Source organism: Bombus huntii, chromosome 13 (genome assembly GCF_024542735.1).
Source record: "Bombus huntii isolate Logan2020A chromosome 13, iyBomHunt1.1, whole genome shotgun sequence".
Taxonomy (NCBI): domain Eukaryota; kingdom Metazoa; phylum Arthropoda; class Insecta; order Hymenoptera; family Apidae; genus Bombus; species Bombus huntii.
This window is the reverse complement of record NC_066250.1, coordinates 4,652,971-4,674,857: the sequence shown is the minus strand read 5'-3', so window position 1 is coordinate 4,674,857 and position 21,887 is coordinate 4,652,971. Positions and strand designations below refer to the sequence as shown.

Here is a 21,887-nt window from a genome sequence, read left to right as displayed (position 1 = left end):
AAGGATAACGCTCGGGAAGAGGTTACACGTCTTGGTTATACAACGACCCGCGACGACAACCAGGTCGAAGTGGGAACGTTGAAAAGGCCAGAAGAGCATTAACCAACAGGCCCTCGAAAAGAGGAGGCACGAAGGTAGCCGTTCGTAGAGAAAGAAGGACAATCGTTCGTTTAGAAGGAGAGAAGCAACGGAGGAGAACGGTCATTGCCACCACCTCACCTCGAGCCGGTGCTAAAGTCTCAACACGAGGAATATCCTCGACCCTGCCACGGTCTACCGTGCGGAATTGTCCTGTAGTTTAGCTTGGCTTCGTTCTATCGGTCATGGTGGGGCCTTCACGGACAACGATGCGTCGCGTTGGGATTCGTGCATGCGGAGCGCACCGGAGAGCACCTGGATCGATGATCCAGAAGTCGTGAACTACGCAAAGACCACCGACAAACCAGTTCGATTGGTGCTACCTGTTGTGAGCAGGTCGAAATTTTGTTACGCTTCGGCCTGGGTTCAAGGGTGAATTTTCTTCGAAGGTGTACAAAGTTCGACACAGCTACGAAAGCGTTTCGGGAGGGTGAGAATTCTAAGCTTGCTGGGGGGATGATGTCCCTCGGAATCTGACGACGAAGTAGCGTTCATCGTTGCAGTCGCTCGACGTCATCAGAAAAGGTAAGCTTATCGTTTCAACTCGAGAGAACCTCGCTTTAATGGAAAAAAAAGGAAAAGAAGGGAAGCACCGTGATATATCGAAGCAATATTTACCATTGTAATAGAAAGAACACGATAATTGTACGATATAATCTGCAACCATAGTACGTTACGTCTAAATCTAATAATTCTGACAATTTGTTTCATGATTAATTTCGAAGGTTTTAATAAAACATGTTAAGGGAAAGACCGTTCGTCGGATAACCGATCGAAAGAAATCGCAGAACTGCCAGAGATTTGCCAATGCGAGCCGTATGTCGTTCACGAATACCGTTCGTTTCTTTAAGCAGAATTCAAACTTTCACAAACGCCACGTTTTAGTATGAATGTCATCCTCTCGATAATATCACTTTGTTTCGTATGACATTCACGAGCAGATCAAGTGAAAAAAAATCGATAAAGGTCACGCCTAAATACTTGTTTTCCATTATAATTTCGCTTCACGATCGGAGACGACTAACGCATAAATCACGTTATACCGCGATTAGTTATTTTCGAAGTAATCAACCCCAAACAGCTATCAGGAAAAGTATTCCGTTCGAAAATCCACATAGCTGTACAAAGTTTGGAACGTATCTGTGTTAATCTTATATCCAATTAACGACTTTCTTTCGCGCTGAAATATCTTGCTCAGGATATACACAGGTAGACGTGGCTTCGGATACAGGCCCATCGATCAAGCCAAAAAGTATTTACGATTGTACTTTTAACGAATTTCGGCTTGATACGGTCGTTTTTTCGCTTCCAAATGGCTGTTTTATTCCACTGAACCGTACTTCGGCGCCAACCCACATGTGCGCCTTGTATTAGATACGTGCGTACAAATGAAAGTGGCTTGTACCGTTACAACTTACGTACTAGGCTACAACAAAAGCTTTTTATATAGGGACACGGTTGCACACGCATGTACGTTCGTCCTCGAACCTTACGAAATTACGAAAATTAGGTATCGATGTTTGTTTGATTCACCTTGCGATTCAACGCCGGTGGTTATCGTATTCGTCTTCGGGAATACGTACATATATCAAATTATTCGATTATACATGAAGAATAAAAAAAAAAAAAAAAAAAAAAAAACAGCAACGACACGGGTATTTGCATTTAAATGATTGCATACGATATTACAGTATCTTATAAATGGAACGGAATACGAAACACAAATTTCCGATCACATCGTATAACTATCAAATAGTGATCGTTAAATACTTGAAACGATAATTTCTAATAATCACCTGGTTAATCTGCTCGACGTTCGTTATTCATAGTCTTCGCAGGAAGTCATTTACTTATTTGTTTTCTCGAAGAAACGTTACGGTAACATGTACGATTTTCTACAAAAGTGCTGGCTCGTAGAAAAACGAAAAGAAAGAGGAAGAAGAAAAAAAAGAAAGGAATATTCTGTTCCAAATCGAGACGGGGAAGATAACTGTCGCCTAACTAATCAGAAGCAGGAAAACCAGTAACCTGACCATCGACAAGCCGACACAACTCACGTAGACATTTGTTGCTTCATCCACCCGAATTCCTGCCTCTGGGTAACTGTAACGGTTTTTATCACTTCCTCAAAGAGGAGGAGCGAGTGCACACTGGATGAGATCATTGCATTTCTTCGGGCAACTCGAAGGAAAACGAGAATTACTTGAATTTTCAAGCAAAACCGAGAAATTACATCTTTATCACATCGAACCTAACATGTTTCTTTTCCTCTTCGTTACGATTACTTTTGTCCTTTTTTCACCTGGTAATATAAAGGCGTAAAAATCGTGGAAGAATGGAAAAGAAGGACACGTTCTTTCAAATGGATTCGACGATATACGAGTCTAAGACGATCCGTGATTCAACCGGACAGGATATAACGTTACAGCCGAATTCTTGCTTCTGAATAACTGTAACTTAGTTCTTGCACGATGAATATCGGGTAACCATGGCTTGATGTCGCGTCAGCCTCGTGAACGACATTAACGTCGTTGGGACAGATAAAAAGGAAGAATATATGGAAAGTACTTGAACGTCGCGGCGAAAATACAAGAATTTGTTTCTCTGTGTTATTGCTGCTTTCACGTAATATTGTACTACTGCTGAAAACGAATGTCTGTTCTCATAAGGTCGTTCACTCCAACCTTTCCATTCTCACGATGTAATTATCAATCTAGATATTTTTCTTATGTTTCTAATATTTTTCGCAAAACATCGTAATCGAACATCTTTTCCATTGATTTTTATAACGAACGACTGTTTGAGTACTTTCCTTCTACTTGAACAGTTCGAGTAGCTAGAATTACAGCCAACCAACTCGCAATAATTTTGATAAAGTGGTCAACTGTATCTTATCCAAATGATTTGTGCAAGTCATACAAATCTATCGCGTTACAACTGCGTCACATTTATTAATATCTATTTACGATTTCCATCATTTAGCACGATACTTTATCTATAATATCGTGCTTATCCAATTATTAAATTAAAACTGATATCAAGAACTTAAATCGTGGAATACCAAAAAGCGTAGATTAATCAGTGGATAAGAGGAATCATACCTTAATTATCTCGTGAGAATTTTCTCAGCAATTCTTAAAAGGAGTGACATTGTTGTGAACGTGTTAATGCGCTAACCACTTTTTACTTTTTAAATGTCACGTGTTCTTCGCACTCATCTAAAATTCATGTTCTTTTCTCTGTTCCTTTTTCAGATGTGGGATCGTGAAAGAAAAACCTGGGTCGTCGTCTTCCTAGCCAATGTGCTGTTGAATACCGTCACCGCTTCCCCGATCTATGTCCCACAATTTATTCCAGGAAGTAAGTCACTTCGAATATAGTTATTCTCAAATTGAAAATATCGCGCGCCTTTCAACCGGTATACGGGAACGAAGTGAAACTCGTGTCAAGTACTCGTTTCACTTCCAAAACTGTTCAACATATCCAAATTCCAACACAGAAATCATCAACGTTGCAAAGATCAACGCTCTTTCATTCGTTTAAGAGTACATTTACGTTGGAGCTGCGATAAACGATAAGAGCGGCGATGAGAGCGAAGCGTAGAAATACATGCAATTATTTTATGTATGTACATGTGTATGCATGTAAAACAATTACGCGTGCTTCTAGGCTTCGCTCTCATCGCCGCTCTTATCGTTTATCGCAGCTCCAACGTAAACGTACCTTAACGAACAGCTTCGATTCCAAAATTCGTATTCGCTCTCGAATCCGCCATTAGAACTATACAGTGGCTCACTAAATTATTTCAACACCTATATTAGACACTTTGAAATTTCAGTACAACACACTTTGAAATTTCATTAGCACCGTAACGAGACACGATCCCCGTCATTTAATTGGTAAAATTTGAAACAAGTCTGAGATATATATATAGAATTTCAGATATTTACTAGAATTAGTTAAAAACGTAAAAATTTAACATACAGTATGGATATTTGTCTTAATAAAATCTGTTTCTCTTTAAAATTCTCTTGTGATTTCTGCAAAATACATACGTACCTGCTCTAAATATTCTGCAGCTTCTATGTACATCTTTAGGTTCGTTTCAAATTTTCCTAACATAATCACGATAGCCGTTACAGTGCTAACGAAATTTCAGAATGTTTCGTATAACGCATATAATATATCTATGGAGTATGTCTACAAGTGTTCGAATATTTTCATGAGTTATAGTATATGTACACATTCACATGAGTAGCATGGTTCAATTACGAACGACCAGTACAAATTTTTCTTTTTTCGCGTACACGTTGTTTTCTTTCCGCGATTCTTGGATTTCCCCCGAGTGTCAGCCGAATAACGGATCGGTACGCAAATACCTGACATGGGCAGGGCTAAACCTGTATATACATATTCTTCGATGTATTCGAGCACATGTAAAGTACCCGCCTGTTGTATACGCGCGGTTATTTACCTATATGAGTCGCAGGACGACATTGAACCTACCTTGGATTCGAGTTCGAATGCAACGTGGGCGGACTGGTCAGTTATCTATACAAGTAGGTCAGCCCCGGTCATCGGCGTGTACACGACTTACACTGATTTTTCCGATCTTGTCATCTTCGTTCTCATTGGTATTCCGATCGCTTCATTCAAGCCATACTTCGAGGTCTCAACGAAAAATCGGTCATCAAACTAAAGACCTTAATCGACATAATTGAACGAGAAGAATCTGCCGATTATTGATATGGCAAGTGAAATTACAGCAGCTCGCAAAACTATTTAAATGCTTATTGATAGAAACTTTTTTTATTACGTTTCATACGAGACATCTTTTTACTAGCGTTGTAACGAGATTCGATTGTCATGATCATACTGGCAAAATTTGAAACTAATTGGAAGATGAAGATAACATATCTCGATTGAGGTTTCCAAACTACTAAGTATATTGACAAGTTACAGTATTTAATTCTCGTGCTGTATACTAACTTTTTTACTAAATATATGTTTGCCATAAATGACTTGTAACTTCTGTATACAGTTTCAGATTGGTTTTAGATTTTACCGATAGAACTACGACAGCCGTATCTTGTAACAGTCTTAATGAAATGTTAACAATTCAAATCCTTTCGCGAGTCGCTTTATGCATCGTTCAAGTTTGTTGTTTTCGACCGATCTTTTACGAGATTTGACGGAATACATTATCACCATCAGTGAAATCCTTTCGATGGTACGAATTCGCGTGGGCATGTACGCGCAAGCATGTGCGCTTGGTATAGCCACGACTGAAATTCCAACAAGTGCGTAATGAAATCGGTAACTTTCTTTCACGACTGTGACTCAGACGACACTTCCGGTAGCATACATTTTCTACGCGGAAGGACACCAAACACGTAGAACATCTTGGACAAGGGAACTGGCCGACTGACCCGAAAGCAAGGGTGCCGGGTTTGTATATAATTTTACGGTCGATTTTCACTCGCTACGGCCATCAACCTCCACTGCCAAGAAGAAAGTAAATATTCCGAGAAAAACGCGTTACTATCATCTATAACAACGTCGATCTCATAATTTTTATAGTCTAATTTCGAACATGTTTCTTCTAGTTTCCCACGTTTCATAGATCATTCAATTTGCATCTTTATCAGGGTCTTAGAAATTCAAATGCAAAAGAAGAAGAGAAATTGCGAAAGAATTTCTTTCGAAGAAACTCGATAAATTTTCCGTGTTATTTTCTATTAATTAATTGTTACTTCATATCGTTCTTTCCAGGTTGTAATACAAATAAAAAGTAGATTTATATATTCGCCATTTCGTTCTAGTTTTTTCGTAAGAGGGATATATTATTAACAAGTCTGCCACAGACGTTCATTATATAGGTGTGTCTGTTCCGGCGAGATGGGTCGGGTCAGGTATGTCGATTTAATCACGTTGAGTCAAAGAACCTTGGAATGTGCGAGAGGGATTCGTTAGGTAGCCAACACGTAATAGGACGAGAAGGAGAAGCCAAGATTGTGAGGTGTCTTGGAAGAAAACGGGCTGTTACATTAGGCTATGACTGTGACCGACTTTTGGGTCGGGCATCTAGCTCATACATCGAAACGTAACGGTACCAAGATGCTTTGCTTTGCCTGACATCAATTCGTTCTTCGATAACGCCCGCTATACTACATTACATATCGGCTACGTTCCATAAACGATTGAAAATTACTAAACAGTTGTCGGTTCGATCGATACGTATGATTTACACGTTTCAAAAATTTTGAGAATTTTAATTTAGTATATCAACTCTAATTTGAAAAAGATAGAATAATTTTATCATGATAATAAACGCGTAACACCGTTTTATAAGATAAGCAACGGATTGGCTCGCGTTATTGTGATTCTCACCCATCCACATGTTCGAATTTAATGAAACCAAAACACTTTGCGATATTTATAAATCATAAACCATACGCAGTTACGCATTTATCTGCGATATCTTGGAATTTTTCTGCGCTGTTCACGATCTACCCTCTTAATAAGTACATATTTGGAGTCCATTAAAGCAATTACGCCCACCGTTCCGTAATAATCGTTCTATAACGGATGCAATTAAAGACCAGGAACAGCACACCCGCTTCCGTCGAGAGATTTACAGCTTCTTTCGACGCGATTATTAATTGATTATACTACCTGCTATCGTTCATTATCTATGACAGGATCGTGGCTGCATAGTAGGACGATTAAGGGCCATTATAAACGATGACGATACCTATTTTCAAGCATTACACACTGAATGTAGAACGCGTACAGCGAATACACAGCTATTGATATCGAGCAAAGGTTAACGTTCATTCGATTAGAGATCACGGAATACGGAAGTTGTTCTCCGTATCCCTTTCTCTCCCTCTCTCTCTCTCTCTTTCTCTCTTTCTCTCTAAACTTTCAGTTCTTTTTTCCTTATAGAAGAGAGAAAGGAAAAGAAATGATCTTCTGATCTCAAAATTCAATTACAATGTTCGATTTAAAATTGTTTAACGTACACTGCCGGTGCAGTATTTAATCTTTAAAGATGAAATTAGTCTACATCATTCCTGACTTCATTTGAAGGTTTCTACTGAAAATGTCCGTAGGTACGGGAAGGAATATCAGGCACTTGCCATGTGTGTCTCGAAGAACTGGCGAAACTGGTGTTTGCATGTTCGCGTTTACCTGCGCAAAGGCGAATGGCACGCATCTTGGCACTTGCATCGACCGTTTCTATTTCGGTAGCTGTTGTAAGATAGACGAAGAACCTGACATTTTTCCTCAAGACAACAGTATCGACGATGGTTCTCCTTCAAGGCCGTTCGTTACGACTCATGGGCCAATTGAGAGCAACGATATACCTGAATATTTCTCAAGGCCGAAGCCGATCAACGAAAAGAAACCAACTGGGACGTACTCCACCGAGGTGAGTTATGGCTTCGAATATACTTACCAAGATTTAGTTTCGTTCTCACGATCGCCTCAACAACGTTGAATTCAATCATATCGAAGTTCTCAAAGAACGAATCTTTTTTCTTCATCTCTTTATATAAGCTGTAGCCAATAGTCATTCGGTGAAATAATCCAGTTCTTCTTCCTTACGAATACTTAGGAGACGACTAGCATGTACACTACACAGAGTATCCGCACGCAACCAACCACCGTAAAAGAAACAACAAAAGTGGCAACTAAAAAGCCAGTGGCGACGACCACTCAAAGGCCAACGACATTAGAAATCTCGACAAGGCCGCTATCCACCGCGCAAACCTTTGCCGAAACGACTAAATTCGTTACCAAGAAGCCGATTCATTCGACCACGACGCATAAACCTACGTACTCGTCGTCGTATAAACCAACACACTCGTCGTCTTATAAACCAACTCACTCATCGTCGTATAAACCAGTCCACTCGACTGTTCATGGACCTACCAATGCAACCACACCCAAACCTCTTCAATCGACTGTCGATCGAACAACCGAATCAACAACGTCGAAAACTGTAATCACGACTACTCAAAGGATCACTCCAATTACGAGGTTCCCACCAAGAAACGCAACAACCGCGAGACCATTGACTCATGCTACCACCAGAAAACCTACTACCAGTACTAAAAAACCGGTAATCAGTAGCAGCACAAGGAGACCAACAGCTACCACGAAGAAGCCCATTACACCCTCGAAGAGGCCTCCTTCTTCTACCACAATAAGACCGTCTGTAAATACCACTTTAAGTACTTTATCGTCAACGACTACCACGAAACCTCTATTGACATCCATCAAACGACCAACCATCGCGACGACTACCGAGAACGTTGCTTTCTCCACGGTGACGAAACCAATAAGCTCAACCACGGAAACCGTGATTGCTCAAAAATTCACAACCATCGCCACAACAAAGCCTACCCAAAAGGTGAAACCTACGACGGTTAGAACAACGACTCCGAAGCCGTTAACTACTCCGAAGCCGTTAACGACTACTCCGAAGCCGTTAACAACTACTCCAAAGCCGTTAACAACTGTTCCAAAGCCAAAACCAACGAAGATCAGCACGACGACTCCGAGCCTGATATCCAAGCCCGACTACGCAACAACCACCGAAAAAACTGGATCTTTGTCGTCGATTAATGTTACTACCGTTGCTATTACGAAACCTAAGCCAACGATAGAATCAACAAAGCCTACGAAACCATCGAGTAAGCCTACCAGCAAACCTATCGGCAAGCCTACTGTTAAGCCTACCATTAAACCTATCAGCAAGCCTTCTTCGACGACACCCACAACTTTGCTTAGTTCCACCGTAACGAATATCAGTTTCGCGTCGTCGTCTTCCATCAATACGACGACCACCACACCAGCGTACGTTACTTCGACAAAGGTGTCGGTTGTTAATCAAACCTTTGGAGAAACTTCTCATACAACTTATGCACCTGGACTCGTTACATGGACGTCGAGTTCTGACGATACGACCACGAAGAATCCGGAGACGTTTTCAACGACAACTACGCAACCGGGTGAGTAGGAACAGTTAACCCATTGAGGGCAAAGTTTCCTATAATTTCTCCCATAGTTTCTCATAATTAGATTAGCGATATTTATGGATTTATGAGAGATATGAAAATGTATGAAAATACAGAGAATGCATATGGTATACGAAAATACGTATAAAATATTTGAAGTATAGTACACGTTGTGATATTTAATAGGGCAAATCTTTGCTCGGGCTGTATTTCTTTAGTTACGTTTATAAAAGTATGAATTTGCATAAAAATCCGCAGTCCAATAAGGATGCAAATCCTTGGAATGTTTTTTAATAGCTACAATGTTATAAAACAGAATTTGAAACTTAATAACTGGAATCTCAAAGTCTTCAAATCATGGTATTGTATTGTATTTTTTGTTACATCGAGGCTTATGCTTATTACCATCTTTTTTGAGTATGTGCACGTTTGATATATTTAGTTTCTACCTTAATTTAGTTCTTCAAACTAAATCTTAATTTACCATCTATTTAAATATAGTTATATTTTAAAGTTTTAAAATTCAAATCTTCAAGTTATGAAGATTTTGTCTTATCGGTGCTTTATTAAGTTACTGCATACAGGTTTTCGAGTTGCAAAGTCCCGGCTTAATAAATTGAATTATTTATCGGCAACGGTACTGAGCTATGTATAATCCAATTAATAAGTTCAATTAAACAACGCGTGATCTAATTGGACGATGTAAAATTTATATAATTGGTAATTAAACTCGTATACGCGATCAGTTTGAGCGCGGCCATTTGCAGTTTCCATTCGCATGCTGAGCGAAAACAGTAATTGATGCTCGGTGAAATCGAAGAAAACGGATATCCATTGTGTAACGTGACGTTCTTGTCGTCCATAGGAAATCATCTCGGTGGCAATTCACGTCGAGCTGCACGCCTCCTGCATTAATTATGTAGCATTAAGAAAATCGTGGGAGCCTCGTGAATTTGATCGATTACTCAGGATCTTCTTATCTACTCTCTCATCCGTACTCCTAATAAATTCGATGAATTCTATCAGATAATGATATTTTTTAAAGAAACTTCTAGATTTCAAAATTAGTAGAACTTCTATATCATTCGTTTCTAAGTAATATATTTATACATGTATCGTATGTTTCGATAAGAAACATTGTTAAGTTACCACGTAACTTACGCTATCGTCCATAGATATTTACGCAATGCAATTCGATCTATAGGTAGATATCTTCGTTATAATTTCAAAGCTATTGTCGAAGAACGTTTCTCTACTGTTGATTCTTTAATTAATTCATTAATTCCATAGTTAGGATGGAATATTCACTTTGCTTAACGCTTAAAAGCTATCGTGTGAGCGAAATTTCATTCCACCGTATGTACTCATGGACGATAGTATACCTAGAAAGAGCATTCGATTGTACAATAAACTGTTTATTACTCGTAAATAGACAACAGCGAAGGCATCGATATAGTTGAAGAAATTCGCCAATATTTTGCCGTATCTATTGACCGCGTTCAGTCTCACTTTGCAGTCGGTAATTGCATTCCAAACCGTACACGCAACAAAAGTGTAAAATAAAATTCCCGTATACGACGTCTTAATCGTCGTGTCTAGGAACGGGTAATTTGTTAAAGAAGGAAAGGCCGTACATATTCTCCGCGCATCGATAGAAGATGAAATTCTGTTGCGTCGGAACGTTGTAACGGTTTAAACCGTCCACCGTAATCTTTCCTCTCGAATGCCACGCGAGCAGCATCCACGATCTCCCATTCCATCTCTCGCCTCTCTCTTCCGTTGTAATTTAAACGAATCGAATTATTTTCCGATAACTGCACTCCGTTCTAGTTTTCGAATGCTTCCAATTACTTTTATTCGTTAGACGCGCGAATAAGAAAATTCTGCGAATGTACGATATCGATCGTTAATAATCCTGAATCATCCTGTAGATCAAACCGAAAGCGAGTGGACTCCGATAACAACTCCAGATGGCTGGATTATGATTCAGTCACCCACTACCAAAAAACCACAAACGGTAGAAGATACGACTGATAAGCTTGTTCCAGAATCTACATCGCAATTCTCGACTTCTGGTACGATGATTAAGTAACTTGAGGGACTTGAAACAAAAACGATGCTCGTCAAATTTGTTCACTTTCCAGATAATAATCGATCTAGTTGGTAATCACAAGCAGAACTCGCACAATATGCGATCGATGTTGCAAAAACAACTATCTACTCGGTACACGGTAACCCGAGGCAAACGTCGAGTTATTCCGAAAGCTCGTAGCGAAATGTGAAATAAATTCATAGAATGTGGAATTAATATTTTATCGAATATTTTATATAGCGCCTTCTTTTAGAAATATTCCATCAATTATCGATTATTTCTTTTACCAATGAATTCTTCCGAATTTTTACTACTAAAAGGTTTTTCGAAAACCAAAAATAATGACATGCGCGAATTACGTAACAAGGCTAATATTTTGTTTAAAAGAATTGAAACGCGATAAACTGAAATTAAAGATGCTAGAGTAATTTTTCGCTTTTCTGGAAAGGGGCAAACATATAGATAACGGTGCTTTTGTTACGAGTCCTTCGATTTCTCTGCTCTATATTTTAGCTATTTTTTAATAATTTTATTAAAAATGTTGTTTATTTAAAATCTTGTTTTTCATAAAAAAAAAAATTCACAATTATTTAGCTAAACCAACGACAGAAACTGGTACAGAACACGAAGTAACGAAAAGACCCACTATCTTGACAACTCTGTCCTCGATCGCCAGTGTGACGATAGATACCGAACTTCCGGTACCGATGGAAACACTCAACATGTCGGATTACAAGCAAGGTGAGCTTATCTTATAGAATCGTTTAATCTCCGTTCGTATAAAGAGTAGCTCGATCGATGACGATAATGTTTCGTAATTTCTGGATAACTTTAATCTTGCTGCTATCATATCAGAACCGATAGAACGTTTATTTAAATCTTATTTATGCAAATGCTGCTATGAAATGAGAATCTATAGTCGATAATATAGAAACCTGAACGTTATACAATACGATTATAACGCGTGGTCGTGAGAAACAAAGATTAAAAGAGGAAAGAATGAAAAAACGTATTTGCATATGTAAAACTAAGCGCGCGAGGTAACATTGACAAATCGTTTCCATTCATGACTGCATCGTGAATAACTGGTCAGAAAACGCGATGATCTTTTTCACTTGCCAAACCCGAAGCAGAATCGTACGCATAATTAGAGGTGTGAGGAAGAAAAAACATGCTGGGAAGGGGCGCTCGCGATGGTACCGGTTCATCCAGTTGGACCAATATAGAAGACTCGTTCTCCAACATGGCTGTGTCATTGAGATTCGCGAATTTATTGAAGGGCTTAAATTCGACGATGCTTGTTCTTGCAGTGTGCGGAAGAAGATTGTTCCCAGAGTCGCGAATCGTCGGTGGGAATCGTAGTTCGTTTGGAAAATGGCCTTGGCAGGTGAGTACAATTCGAGAAAGTTCTCGGAGCTTCGTTAAATCATTCAGAATTAAAGTGGAAATCTCGCGATCGTTTATCAGTCACTGTGTTATACAACGTACTTGTACATCGATGTATGTGTGTGTAAACGACCATATCACACGTGTTGCGTGTTCATGTAATTGATATACAAAGTCGAGCACAGCCAAGCATCGTTAAGTAAGATCGATGTTTTCTTTTCAGATCTCGTTACGACAATGGAGGACGTCGACGTATCTGCACAAATGTGGCGCAGCTTTACTCAATGAGAATTGGGCAATAACAGCAGCGCATTGCGTCGAAAAGTTGGTATCATGTTTATCATTGCGATTAGCTTCGATCTATATTATTTCCTTATTACGATTAATCGATTCCAAGAACTAACTGAGCATATTATCGAACCGCAGTTTTATGAAAAATATATCTTTATCTAAAAAGAGTGTTCGTTTGAAAGTTTCTTTGAATATGATTTTTTATCTGCAGCGTACCACCAAGCGATTTATTGTTGAGAATCGGCGAACATGACCTTGCCAACGAAGACGAACCTTACGGCTATCAAGAAAGAAGAGTTCAAATCGTGGCCAGTCATCCACAATTCGATCCTCGAACCTTCGAATATGATCTTGCTTTGTTGAGATTCTACGAACCTTTGTTACCGTTTCAACCAAACGTTCTGCCTATTTGCTTGCCGGATGACGACGAAAGTTACGTTGGCCGTACTGCTTATGTCACTGGCTGGGGCCGACTTTATGACGGTACCAATACGTTCATTTTATAAGTATTCTCGCAATGGCATAATTTAAATGGTATATTGATTAAAACTTAATTCTTAGAGGGCCCGTTACCATCAGTTCTTCAAGAAGTGGCTGTGCCAGTTATAAATAACACAATGTGCGAGGTTATGTACAGGAATGCCGGATACATCGAACATATTCCACATATTTTTATTTGCGCTGGATGGCGAAATGGCGAATACGATTCCTGTGAGGTATGCTAATTCTCTTCGTTCTGTATGTAGATGCGAATATAATGACACACGAAAGTAATTGAGCACTTATCACAAACAACATTTTGAAATTTTATTAGCATTATAATGGGGCACGGCTGCCATCGTTATGTTGGTAAAATTTTTAATCGGTCTGAAAATGTGTGTATTTGCACACCATTGTAGCACATACTAATTAATTAAATTCAATTGTATGAAATTTCGCGTCATTTAGTAGTACTTTCACGTAACATAAAAAATTTAATACTGTAAAAATGAAATACTGTGAATAAATGGTTGCTCAGTTTCGTAACTTTTGCATATGTATTCAAGTTCGTTTCAAATTTAATCGATATAATCATGATAGTCGTGTTTCAACGTAACGCTAATTAAATTTCAAACATTTCCGAAAGCATGTACGATGTATTCATGAAAAGTTTCGACAAGTGTTTATGTACTTTTATAAGCGAAGGAAGAGAAATACGTAACTCCATTCATCCAATGAATACAAAATTTGCAAGAACTAAAACAAGAGTTTGTATCGTTGCAGGGTGACAGTGGAGGGCCTATGGTGATTCAAAGGGCGCGCGATAAGCGCTGGATACTTGCTGGGGTGATCAGTTGGGGAATAGGTTGTGCGGTACCCAACCAACCAGGAGTTTACACTCGCATCTCCGAATTTCGTGAATGGATAAACCAAATTCTTCAATTCTAGACGGAAGTTCCGAGCAGCGGATCACGTATCTTTTTGAAAATGATGGTTACATGTGGAAACCATCACAAAGAGACATCGAGACAAGAGACCATCGCTCGAAAGTTAATTTCGAAAGATGTACAAGTTGAATGTAGTGAAGTCCGCGCGGCTGTACATAATATTATTTTATACAAATCGTATGCAAAGACAGTTTTCCTCGCGGAAAACTTTCCACGTAGCGGATATTAAGAAAAGAAGGGAAAAGAAAGGAAAAATACGAGTCGTCGTATGTACGTGCAACTACTCTCACGAAATGTCATCAAACGCGATATCTAGTAAGATTAATGTTTTGTACTGTGTGATGTATTTATATGACGCATTACGCGACTCTGTTATTAAGTGTAGGTGGACTTTGGGTTGATCAGTGTATGTCACGCTTATATGTTGCATAGTTTCATACGTAAAACTATGCGTGATCGTCCGTAGATAATTAATGCCGCCTTTTGCTCGTGTCACAATTTCAGCGAGCGAACACCGGTCGACAGAAAAGCTTTCTACGATACCAACGGTGTTCCCCTCACAAATGTCCAATGACAATAATATGTGTTAATGATAAGGTTAATTTAGCAGCTATATCGTGTCAATGATATCAACGCTTCTCGATGGACTCGATTCGCGTTACGTCATTTAATAGCGAATATTATCTGAGCGAATCGTTCGAACCGACCGATGATAACTATTTGCAACGTTCTCGTTTGACTGAGAAGTTTTGCAAAATTAGACGTAATTAAATACCTATCACGATACCACGACGAATTGTACTTCTTGTAAAATATCCAGCGTCGTAAGGACGGGAAAAAACGATGTGAACTACGAAGAAAATTGACGAAGGAAGTACATAATATTCAACAACTTCTAGGCTCTTTCCAGGTTTATTTTCACGTCTTCCAATAATTCCAGTTACTTCCAATATTTCAGGTGTTAGAACCTGAATAACGCGTGCAATGTGACTTTTGATATTATTCTATCAAGTAGTATCGCGTGCATAACATATAACAATTAGAATAAATATGCTGTACAAACATGTAGAGCGTCAAAGATTCGACTCTTCTAGTAATATTAACGTGAAGCAAGGATGAATCCTTCAATAAGATATAATTCCGTAATTGCTGTAGATACCGCATGCAATGTTATCGAATTACATAGAGACTGTTAATGGTATTACATGATTTTAGTTTTATTTGATATCAAATGAGGAACCCGATGCTGTTTGCGTTAATTTTCGTAATTTATCAAAATACTGATCAACGAATATGTTTACGAATCGATCTGTTATTTGATCGACTGATTTAATCGAAAGTAAAAATAACGTGCTCACTATCTTTACCCTTTTGACAAATACAACCAACTATCGTTACACGCAATATCATCGTATGTAATAAAATAACGATGTAAATCGTATATAAGAAACTAAATTAGCATTCGATAACAAAAGGAAGAAAGAAGAAACTAAACACGTCGTTTGTCGTGCGATCGAAATTGCCTAAGGTAAAGAAATTATTTAATTTAATTTATACGAAAGTTTATATTTGTACGAGTGTATGTACAGATACAATACACACGCTGGTATAGCCAGTCGTGTATGCGAACAAATAATTTATTAATATATGTTGTAGTTGGGGCTGTGAAAATATACAAAACCCCGAGCTTGTAAATAATTGATCGATTGGTGGTGCGTGTTTCATTCTATTACAATCTGTTATTTTCTACTGTTTTACTATCACGTTTCTCCCTCGGTGCCTTTGTATTTACCAATCGAGTATTAAAACGGACAAAAAAAAAATCGATGTTCCTCATCGAGGAAAGGCTCAGTGAATTACCTGCTTGTCAAGTGCAATCCCTCGCTCCACTTTGTTTGTCCTCGCAACCAATCAACGTGGGTGTTGATATTTACGAATCGGTCTCAAGTGAGAGTTCAAATCTCACCTACACGCAACGCCCACACCATCGCCTGCAACTGTATAGAGCGAGAGCAAAATTCTAGAATAATGGAACGGCTTGTTTGCCGAAGCGTCACGAGGAGCAAACGATTATTAAGCAGGTGGCATGAAACATTTAAGGGAAGAGAAAACGCAATGGAGATCGTCGATCCTCTTACAAGTACTTTATTTAGAGTGGCTCACGAAAGTACTTATTTGAACACTTACCATAGAAAATTTTTATGAACTCATTATTATTAATTAGTTTCATTAATATCGTAATGAGACACGACTGCCATGATTATATCGTTAAAATTTAAAACCAAACTGAAGATGTATATAGAAGTTACAAGATATTTGCTGTAAATATACATTCAATGAAAAATTGTGTACGGAATGAATAACAATAGTACTCGACCGTAGTAGTAGTGCTAAAAATGGTCGCACTAAAGAACTATCAAACAAACGTTATCTATATAATTATGACGTCGTCCTCTATTATTGTGCTAATGAAATTTCAAAATATTTTGTACGATACGTACATACAAATATATTCACAAAGTGTTTCTTTAAGTGTTTACATAATTTCGTGTGTCACTGTATCTCTCTTTATCGCGAGTCGAAAGAAAGTTATGTAAACAGCAGTTTATATTGCATGTGTCTGATGACACAACATAATCGAACATATTTTTCGACCAAAAGAAGCTATTTGTATTCAGTTAAAAATAATCCTACATAAAAACACGGAAATTTCTACCTGGTGTTATCTGATTGTTTCTCTCCGTACTTTTTACAAATATTTTTGTGACCTTCATAATGTACTCTTTCGAACCATATTAAAGAAATGTACGAGATTCCATCGTCAACTAAATACAATTCCTTATTAGCGATAACCACTGATTACGGTATTAAGGCGGATCGATTTTTTTTTTTTTTTTTTTCATAAAAATGTTCGTGGAAGCGGAACGATTTTCTAAAACTTTCTACAACGCGTGGATATCGAACGTTAAAAATACCCATAAAATTTGAAAACTTCTTCCGATGCTATATCATTATCGGTTGGCATTTACGTAAAGTATGTAATTCGCACTCATCCGTATCAATAGTGTAAAACTACATGAACGTGATCTACTTCTGATTGGAATCGAAGTAGATGCGAAATTGGTATTCCAACAGTGGTTTCTATTTAACTGAAAGACATTTGAAGTGAGACATTTTCGAGGCAAGTAGAATCTTAACTTTGGCTACAGGACGAAGGAGCAGAATTTTCCATGGAATAATCTATAGGAAATGTTCAACGAGTCATTATGTTATTATAGTTAACTCAATAAAGAGTCCGAATTAACGATTGATTTAATCTTTATTCGATTATCTACAGGATATCAACTGGTTTGCGACTTGCTCGTTTCTTTTCATCACGTCACATTTGCAGGAAGCTCATTTGATTAGCAAAACGTAAAGATAAAAATACTATTGTCTAATTTTTTTTTGGTCAGCTGCTCGCTTATTGATTAATTTCTCAAGCGAAATTACGAGATATCGATCGTAAATCAAGTGAATCAGGTGGCCGTGGAACAAGTTGAAACCTCCAATTCATGGAATTTGTAAACACATTTATTGCCACATGTATTTCCAGGTGATATCTTATCAATGAGCATTGCTAACGAGCGGCTTAACCATACACGTATTTCCTATATCGTCCATGATATCACCGTGATCCCATGTAGATTATTTCATTAATTTTCCTATGCCTTTCACTTTAGAAACTGACCTAACGTTATATTGGAAAGTTTATGATAACGAAACAGAAACGCGTTATGACGTTAATACCTCGGCGTTGTTACGATAGTTACAAATAACGAAAATCTTAACTATCTATCATTGAAGAGATTCCAAAGACTGCGATCCGCTGCAATTGCCAACTATTATAATCAGGTCGATACTTCTATTTTTATAATTATCGATGAGATAGTTCAGCTACATGTAATTCTTACAGATAACAAAAAGAGAAGAAAGGAGAAAAAAGACAAGGGCAGAAGATTATTTACGCTCGTTTTCTCGCTAAAAGACGGTCTGGCCTAGAAAGTATCGCGGTTTTTAGACCTGGTCGAATGGGACAAACAGATCGTCGCGCCCAATTGTGCCAGCATGTTGCCGGGAATGTAACTCTCTCTCCTTTCACGCCATTTCATTGGTACGTCAATTCCGTCTTCGCGATTCGATCTATAACATAGAAGCTTTTATCTATCTTTTTTAGATCGCGAATCTCGTTACTTTTTTTCGGGTTACTATCGTATTTGATTTAAATTCCACACTATGGTATGCGATAAGCGACAGCATTCCGTGGATTTTATCGTCGATTGAGCAGGTAATTACACTTGGAGTGACTCAAAGCATGTGCTCTCCAAATGTTTGCATCGTATCCGTGACTTCAGTTCAAAGCACTTGTTGAAAAGCAGGAGGGAAAAAAGCTGTTGAGACCTATTTTCGCGAGATGCTCCTTTCATGTATATCCCACCGTGGCTATACGACGAAATTTCAGTTTCGATGAAGGTTCGTTGCTTCGAAAGAGGAACGACGAAAATTCGATGAAGTTTTGCTCGTACCATTGTTTCTTTATGCTATTAGTTTCAGTCACGAAGTAGCCAAGCTATTATCGTTAATCCACATACAGCATACCGTTGTTCGGTGCTAAGTAATTTATTTTAATTTCATGGAAAAGTGAGTAATTTAAATGTCTGGCCTCTCCTTTCGACGTGTAACCTCTAATTGGAACAGTAACAGAAGAATGTAACTGTTACAAACCGCATGAAATACCGCTGGTGTCTCGAGAAACAATAATCGTTTGTAATTTCTCGCCACGGTTTATGTATCCTGCCAAGCCCCATGAAGATCGTAAAATTACGTGTTTACACCGACTTCTTGCATACCGCGGGTGTTACAATGAAAACGTAATCGTAAGGGATTTTCTACACCGTGGCTGATACAAAGCAATCGAAAATGTCACAGACGTGACGGTTCATGGATGGATGTTACTGGACCGGGTTAAGTGGCTTTGGAGAAAGCCAGCTACCTCCGCCTTTTCCTTATGAAGTCACGAAACCGTGCGGGTAGCAGTCAAGAAGAAGCCATTGACGGCCTTCACCCACCGATGGTGACACAAACCATGCAAATTCCTGCCTAGCCAATATTTTTGTCCTCGAAAAGGCGAAGACGAGTTCGCGAAAGTCTTCGAACACTTGTACATATCTTTTACGAATATACGAAAATGTATTACGTGTTTAATACGAAATATTTTACAGTGTCATTAGTGCTGTTATGTCATTATTACGATCATACCGATACAGTTTGAAACAAATCTGAGAATCTATACAGATTACAATTACGAGATTGGAAAGAAATGTTAGTAAAAGACGTACATTACGAATAATCATTTCAAGCATGTAAATGTTAAATATGATTCCACGAAATATCCAGATTTATCAGTATAATAGATAATTGACGGTTCACGTATTTTACGATCTATGCGAAATATAATACGTACGATACGATAATAGAAGTTCTTCGTGGAAAATGTTCGTGAGCTTGTGTATAGTACGTGGAAAGATTCGATGGTTTAATTAGAAATATCTGATCATGCGATTATTGTAGCCGAGGATCACACGATAAAGATATGATAAGTACGTTACGTATATATTTTATGACGAACAAATTTGATACTTTGAAAAATATTAAAAGATAATATTCTATTACCCATATCGTAAAAGACAGGTGGCTCCAAAACTAAACATAAAGACAATTCTAATCTGAATATGAATACTGAATTCTAAAACTGATTTCTCATAATAAATACGAAATTCGTCTCGTGTTCGTTCGTAGTGTTCGATTAATTTTTTACAGTCCTCGTCTTGGTTGTCGAAATGAAAGTAGCAGGTTGCGTTCGTATGATACTGCGATTAAACATGCAAACAGAGTATAGAAAAGTGGTACGCTGCAAGGATCTCATCCGGGCTAGAACGAGCGATACGACGTCGAGGACGAGGTGCGTCGGCGCCTGGCGCGCCACTGCGCCCTAATCGATCAACAGATTTTGTTCGAATCACCATCGTACTCGGGCAGGGTCATGGTCTGACCTTAGTAGACTAGAATGACGTCACGTAGACTTTATCGGCGCCATAGTACACGACCATTGTAGTTTTGCTGTACTGGGATTTTGCTTGCGTATTTTCGAATCGAGGACTCTAACACTTTTTGTGACTATCGCAATTGAGATACTGCGATTCGCGAGATTATTCCGATGTCTGCAAACACCCCCTATGAATATATTACGCGTTATACGCAACATCTTGAAATTTCATTAGCATTGTAACGAGATACGTCTATCGTGATTTCATTGGTAAATTTCGAAACAAATTTAGAAGTGAGAATTCCGAAAATGGGTATGAAAGTTAGAAAATTTTGGCGGTCAATTTTATTTTAGAAAGTCCATTACATCGATAGGCCGCGATATTTACCGGTACAGTTATTAGGAGAAAAAGTGAAATCTACGACTCGTTTTGTTTGTAAAAAAATTGAGAATGAAAAGAGGGGATGAAGGAGAAAGGTTTAGCCCGCATATTTATAAGCCTTGTAAATTCGTATGAGCAACGGTAAAGAAAAATGATGCGCGGAACGTGAAAAGACGCAGCTAAATTCTGACCTAGTTTTGTCAAGCGTGTCCTGGGTCATGACCATCGATTGTTTCTCCCCATTCCTTCTCGCGGGTGCCTTCCCATGGTTATGGGGTCACGACCTAAATGCTTTGGGGATCTTTTCCTTGAGAGTAGGTACTGCAGTGATCAATGAAATTGTATCGTAACAGTACGATACATAGAAACATTTCGTTATCTGTTACGATAATGAAAGATAAGAATGAGAATACGTTAAAAAGGATAGAAAATTAGAATGGTTCACGCTCTTACAGTTGAAAAGTTATCGAGTCCTCGATAAGCACGAAGTTGTATTTAAATAAATGTTTGTTCACGAAAAAAGATATACGAATGGAAGATTTGTAATCTTTCTTCGTCCTTAATCTGATTCGCATATTCAAACTCCTTTGATGCTTAATTTTACGTAACAGATCGCTATATCTTTCACTTCTTGCCGCGATTTCCCGAGATGATAGAAGCGTTCTATTCGGCGAACGGTTGCGCCTCAAGCGGTTAATTGGTATAATGATGTTAATTAAGGAAAATTTGTTAATCGTTACGAAGAACTCGTAATAGAGACGGTATTCTGCGTAAGTTCACGAAGGTGTAAAATCCATTTTACAGAGAAGACGGACAAGTTCTAACCTACTTGATGAAAGTCACGATCACGGTCAAACATTCGTACGTTCCTGTAAGGTGAGTCACGTTCTAAAAGGAAATGAGAAAAATCCTCTACTGTTAGCGTCGTCTGTAAGATTAATTTCCCATAGTGAAGATTCATCGCTCCTTTTCCGTAATCAATTCAACCACTGCAGAATTAACTGTACAGATAAACAAGTGCGCACACGTACAACGTATCTTCGTATCTCATTGATGCTTG

The 21,887-nt window shown here is 38.4% G+C and overlaps 1 protein-coding gene across 1 annotated transcript; it reads left to right on the top strand.

Moving 5' to 3' along the window:
- Nucleotides 1-139: 139 nt before the first annotated feature.
- LOC126872249 (serine proteinase stubble) lies at nucleotides 140-17,173 on the top strand. The gene is made up of 11 exons (XM_050631958.1): nucleotides 140-663; nucleotides 3,393-3,498; nucleotides 7,254-7,573; nucleotides 7,760-9,158; nucleotides 11,096-11,239; nucleotides 11,851-11,997; nucleotides 12,567-12,643; nucleotides 12,866-12,966; nucleotides 13,145-13,416; nucleotides 13,495-13,649; nucleotides 14,197-17,173. The coding sequence occupies exons 2-11, from the start codon at nucleotides 3,393-3,395 to the stop codon at nucleotides 14,359-14,361; spliced, it is 2,886 nt and encodes a 961-aa protein (XP_050487915.1). The 5' UTR covers nucleotides 140-663; the 3' UTR covers nucleotides 14,362-17,173.
- Nucleotides 17,174-21,887: the final 4,714 nt, after the last annotated feature.

What these genes read in the sequence shown, in the direction of transcription:
- LOC126872249 (XM_050631958.1), top strand. Translation starts at nt 3,393, where the DNA reads ATGTGGGATCGTGAAAGAAAAACCTGGGTCGTCGTCTTCCTAGCCAAT. An exon ending in AACGACAACTACGCAACCGG is followed by an intron (nt 9,159 to 11,095) that starts GTGAGTAGGAAC and finishes ATCATCCTGTAG; the next exon opens with ATCAAACCGAAAGCGAGTGG. An exon ending in ATCGCAATTCTCGACTTCTG is followed by an intron (nt 11,240 to 11,850) that starts GTACGATGATTA and finishes ACAATTATTTAG; the next exon opens with CTAAACCAACGACAGAAACT.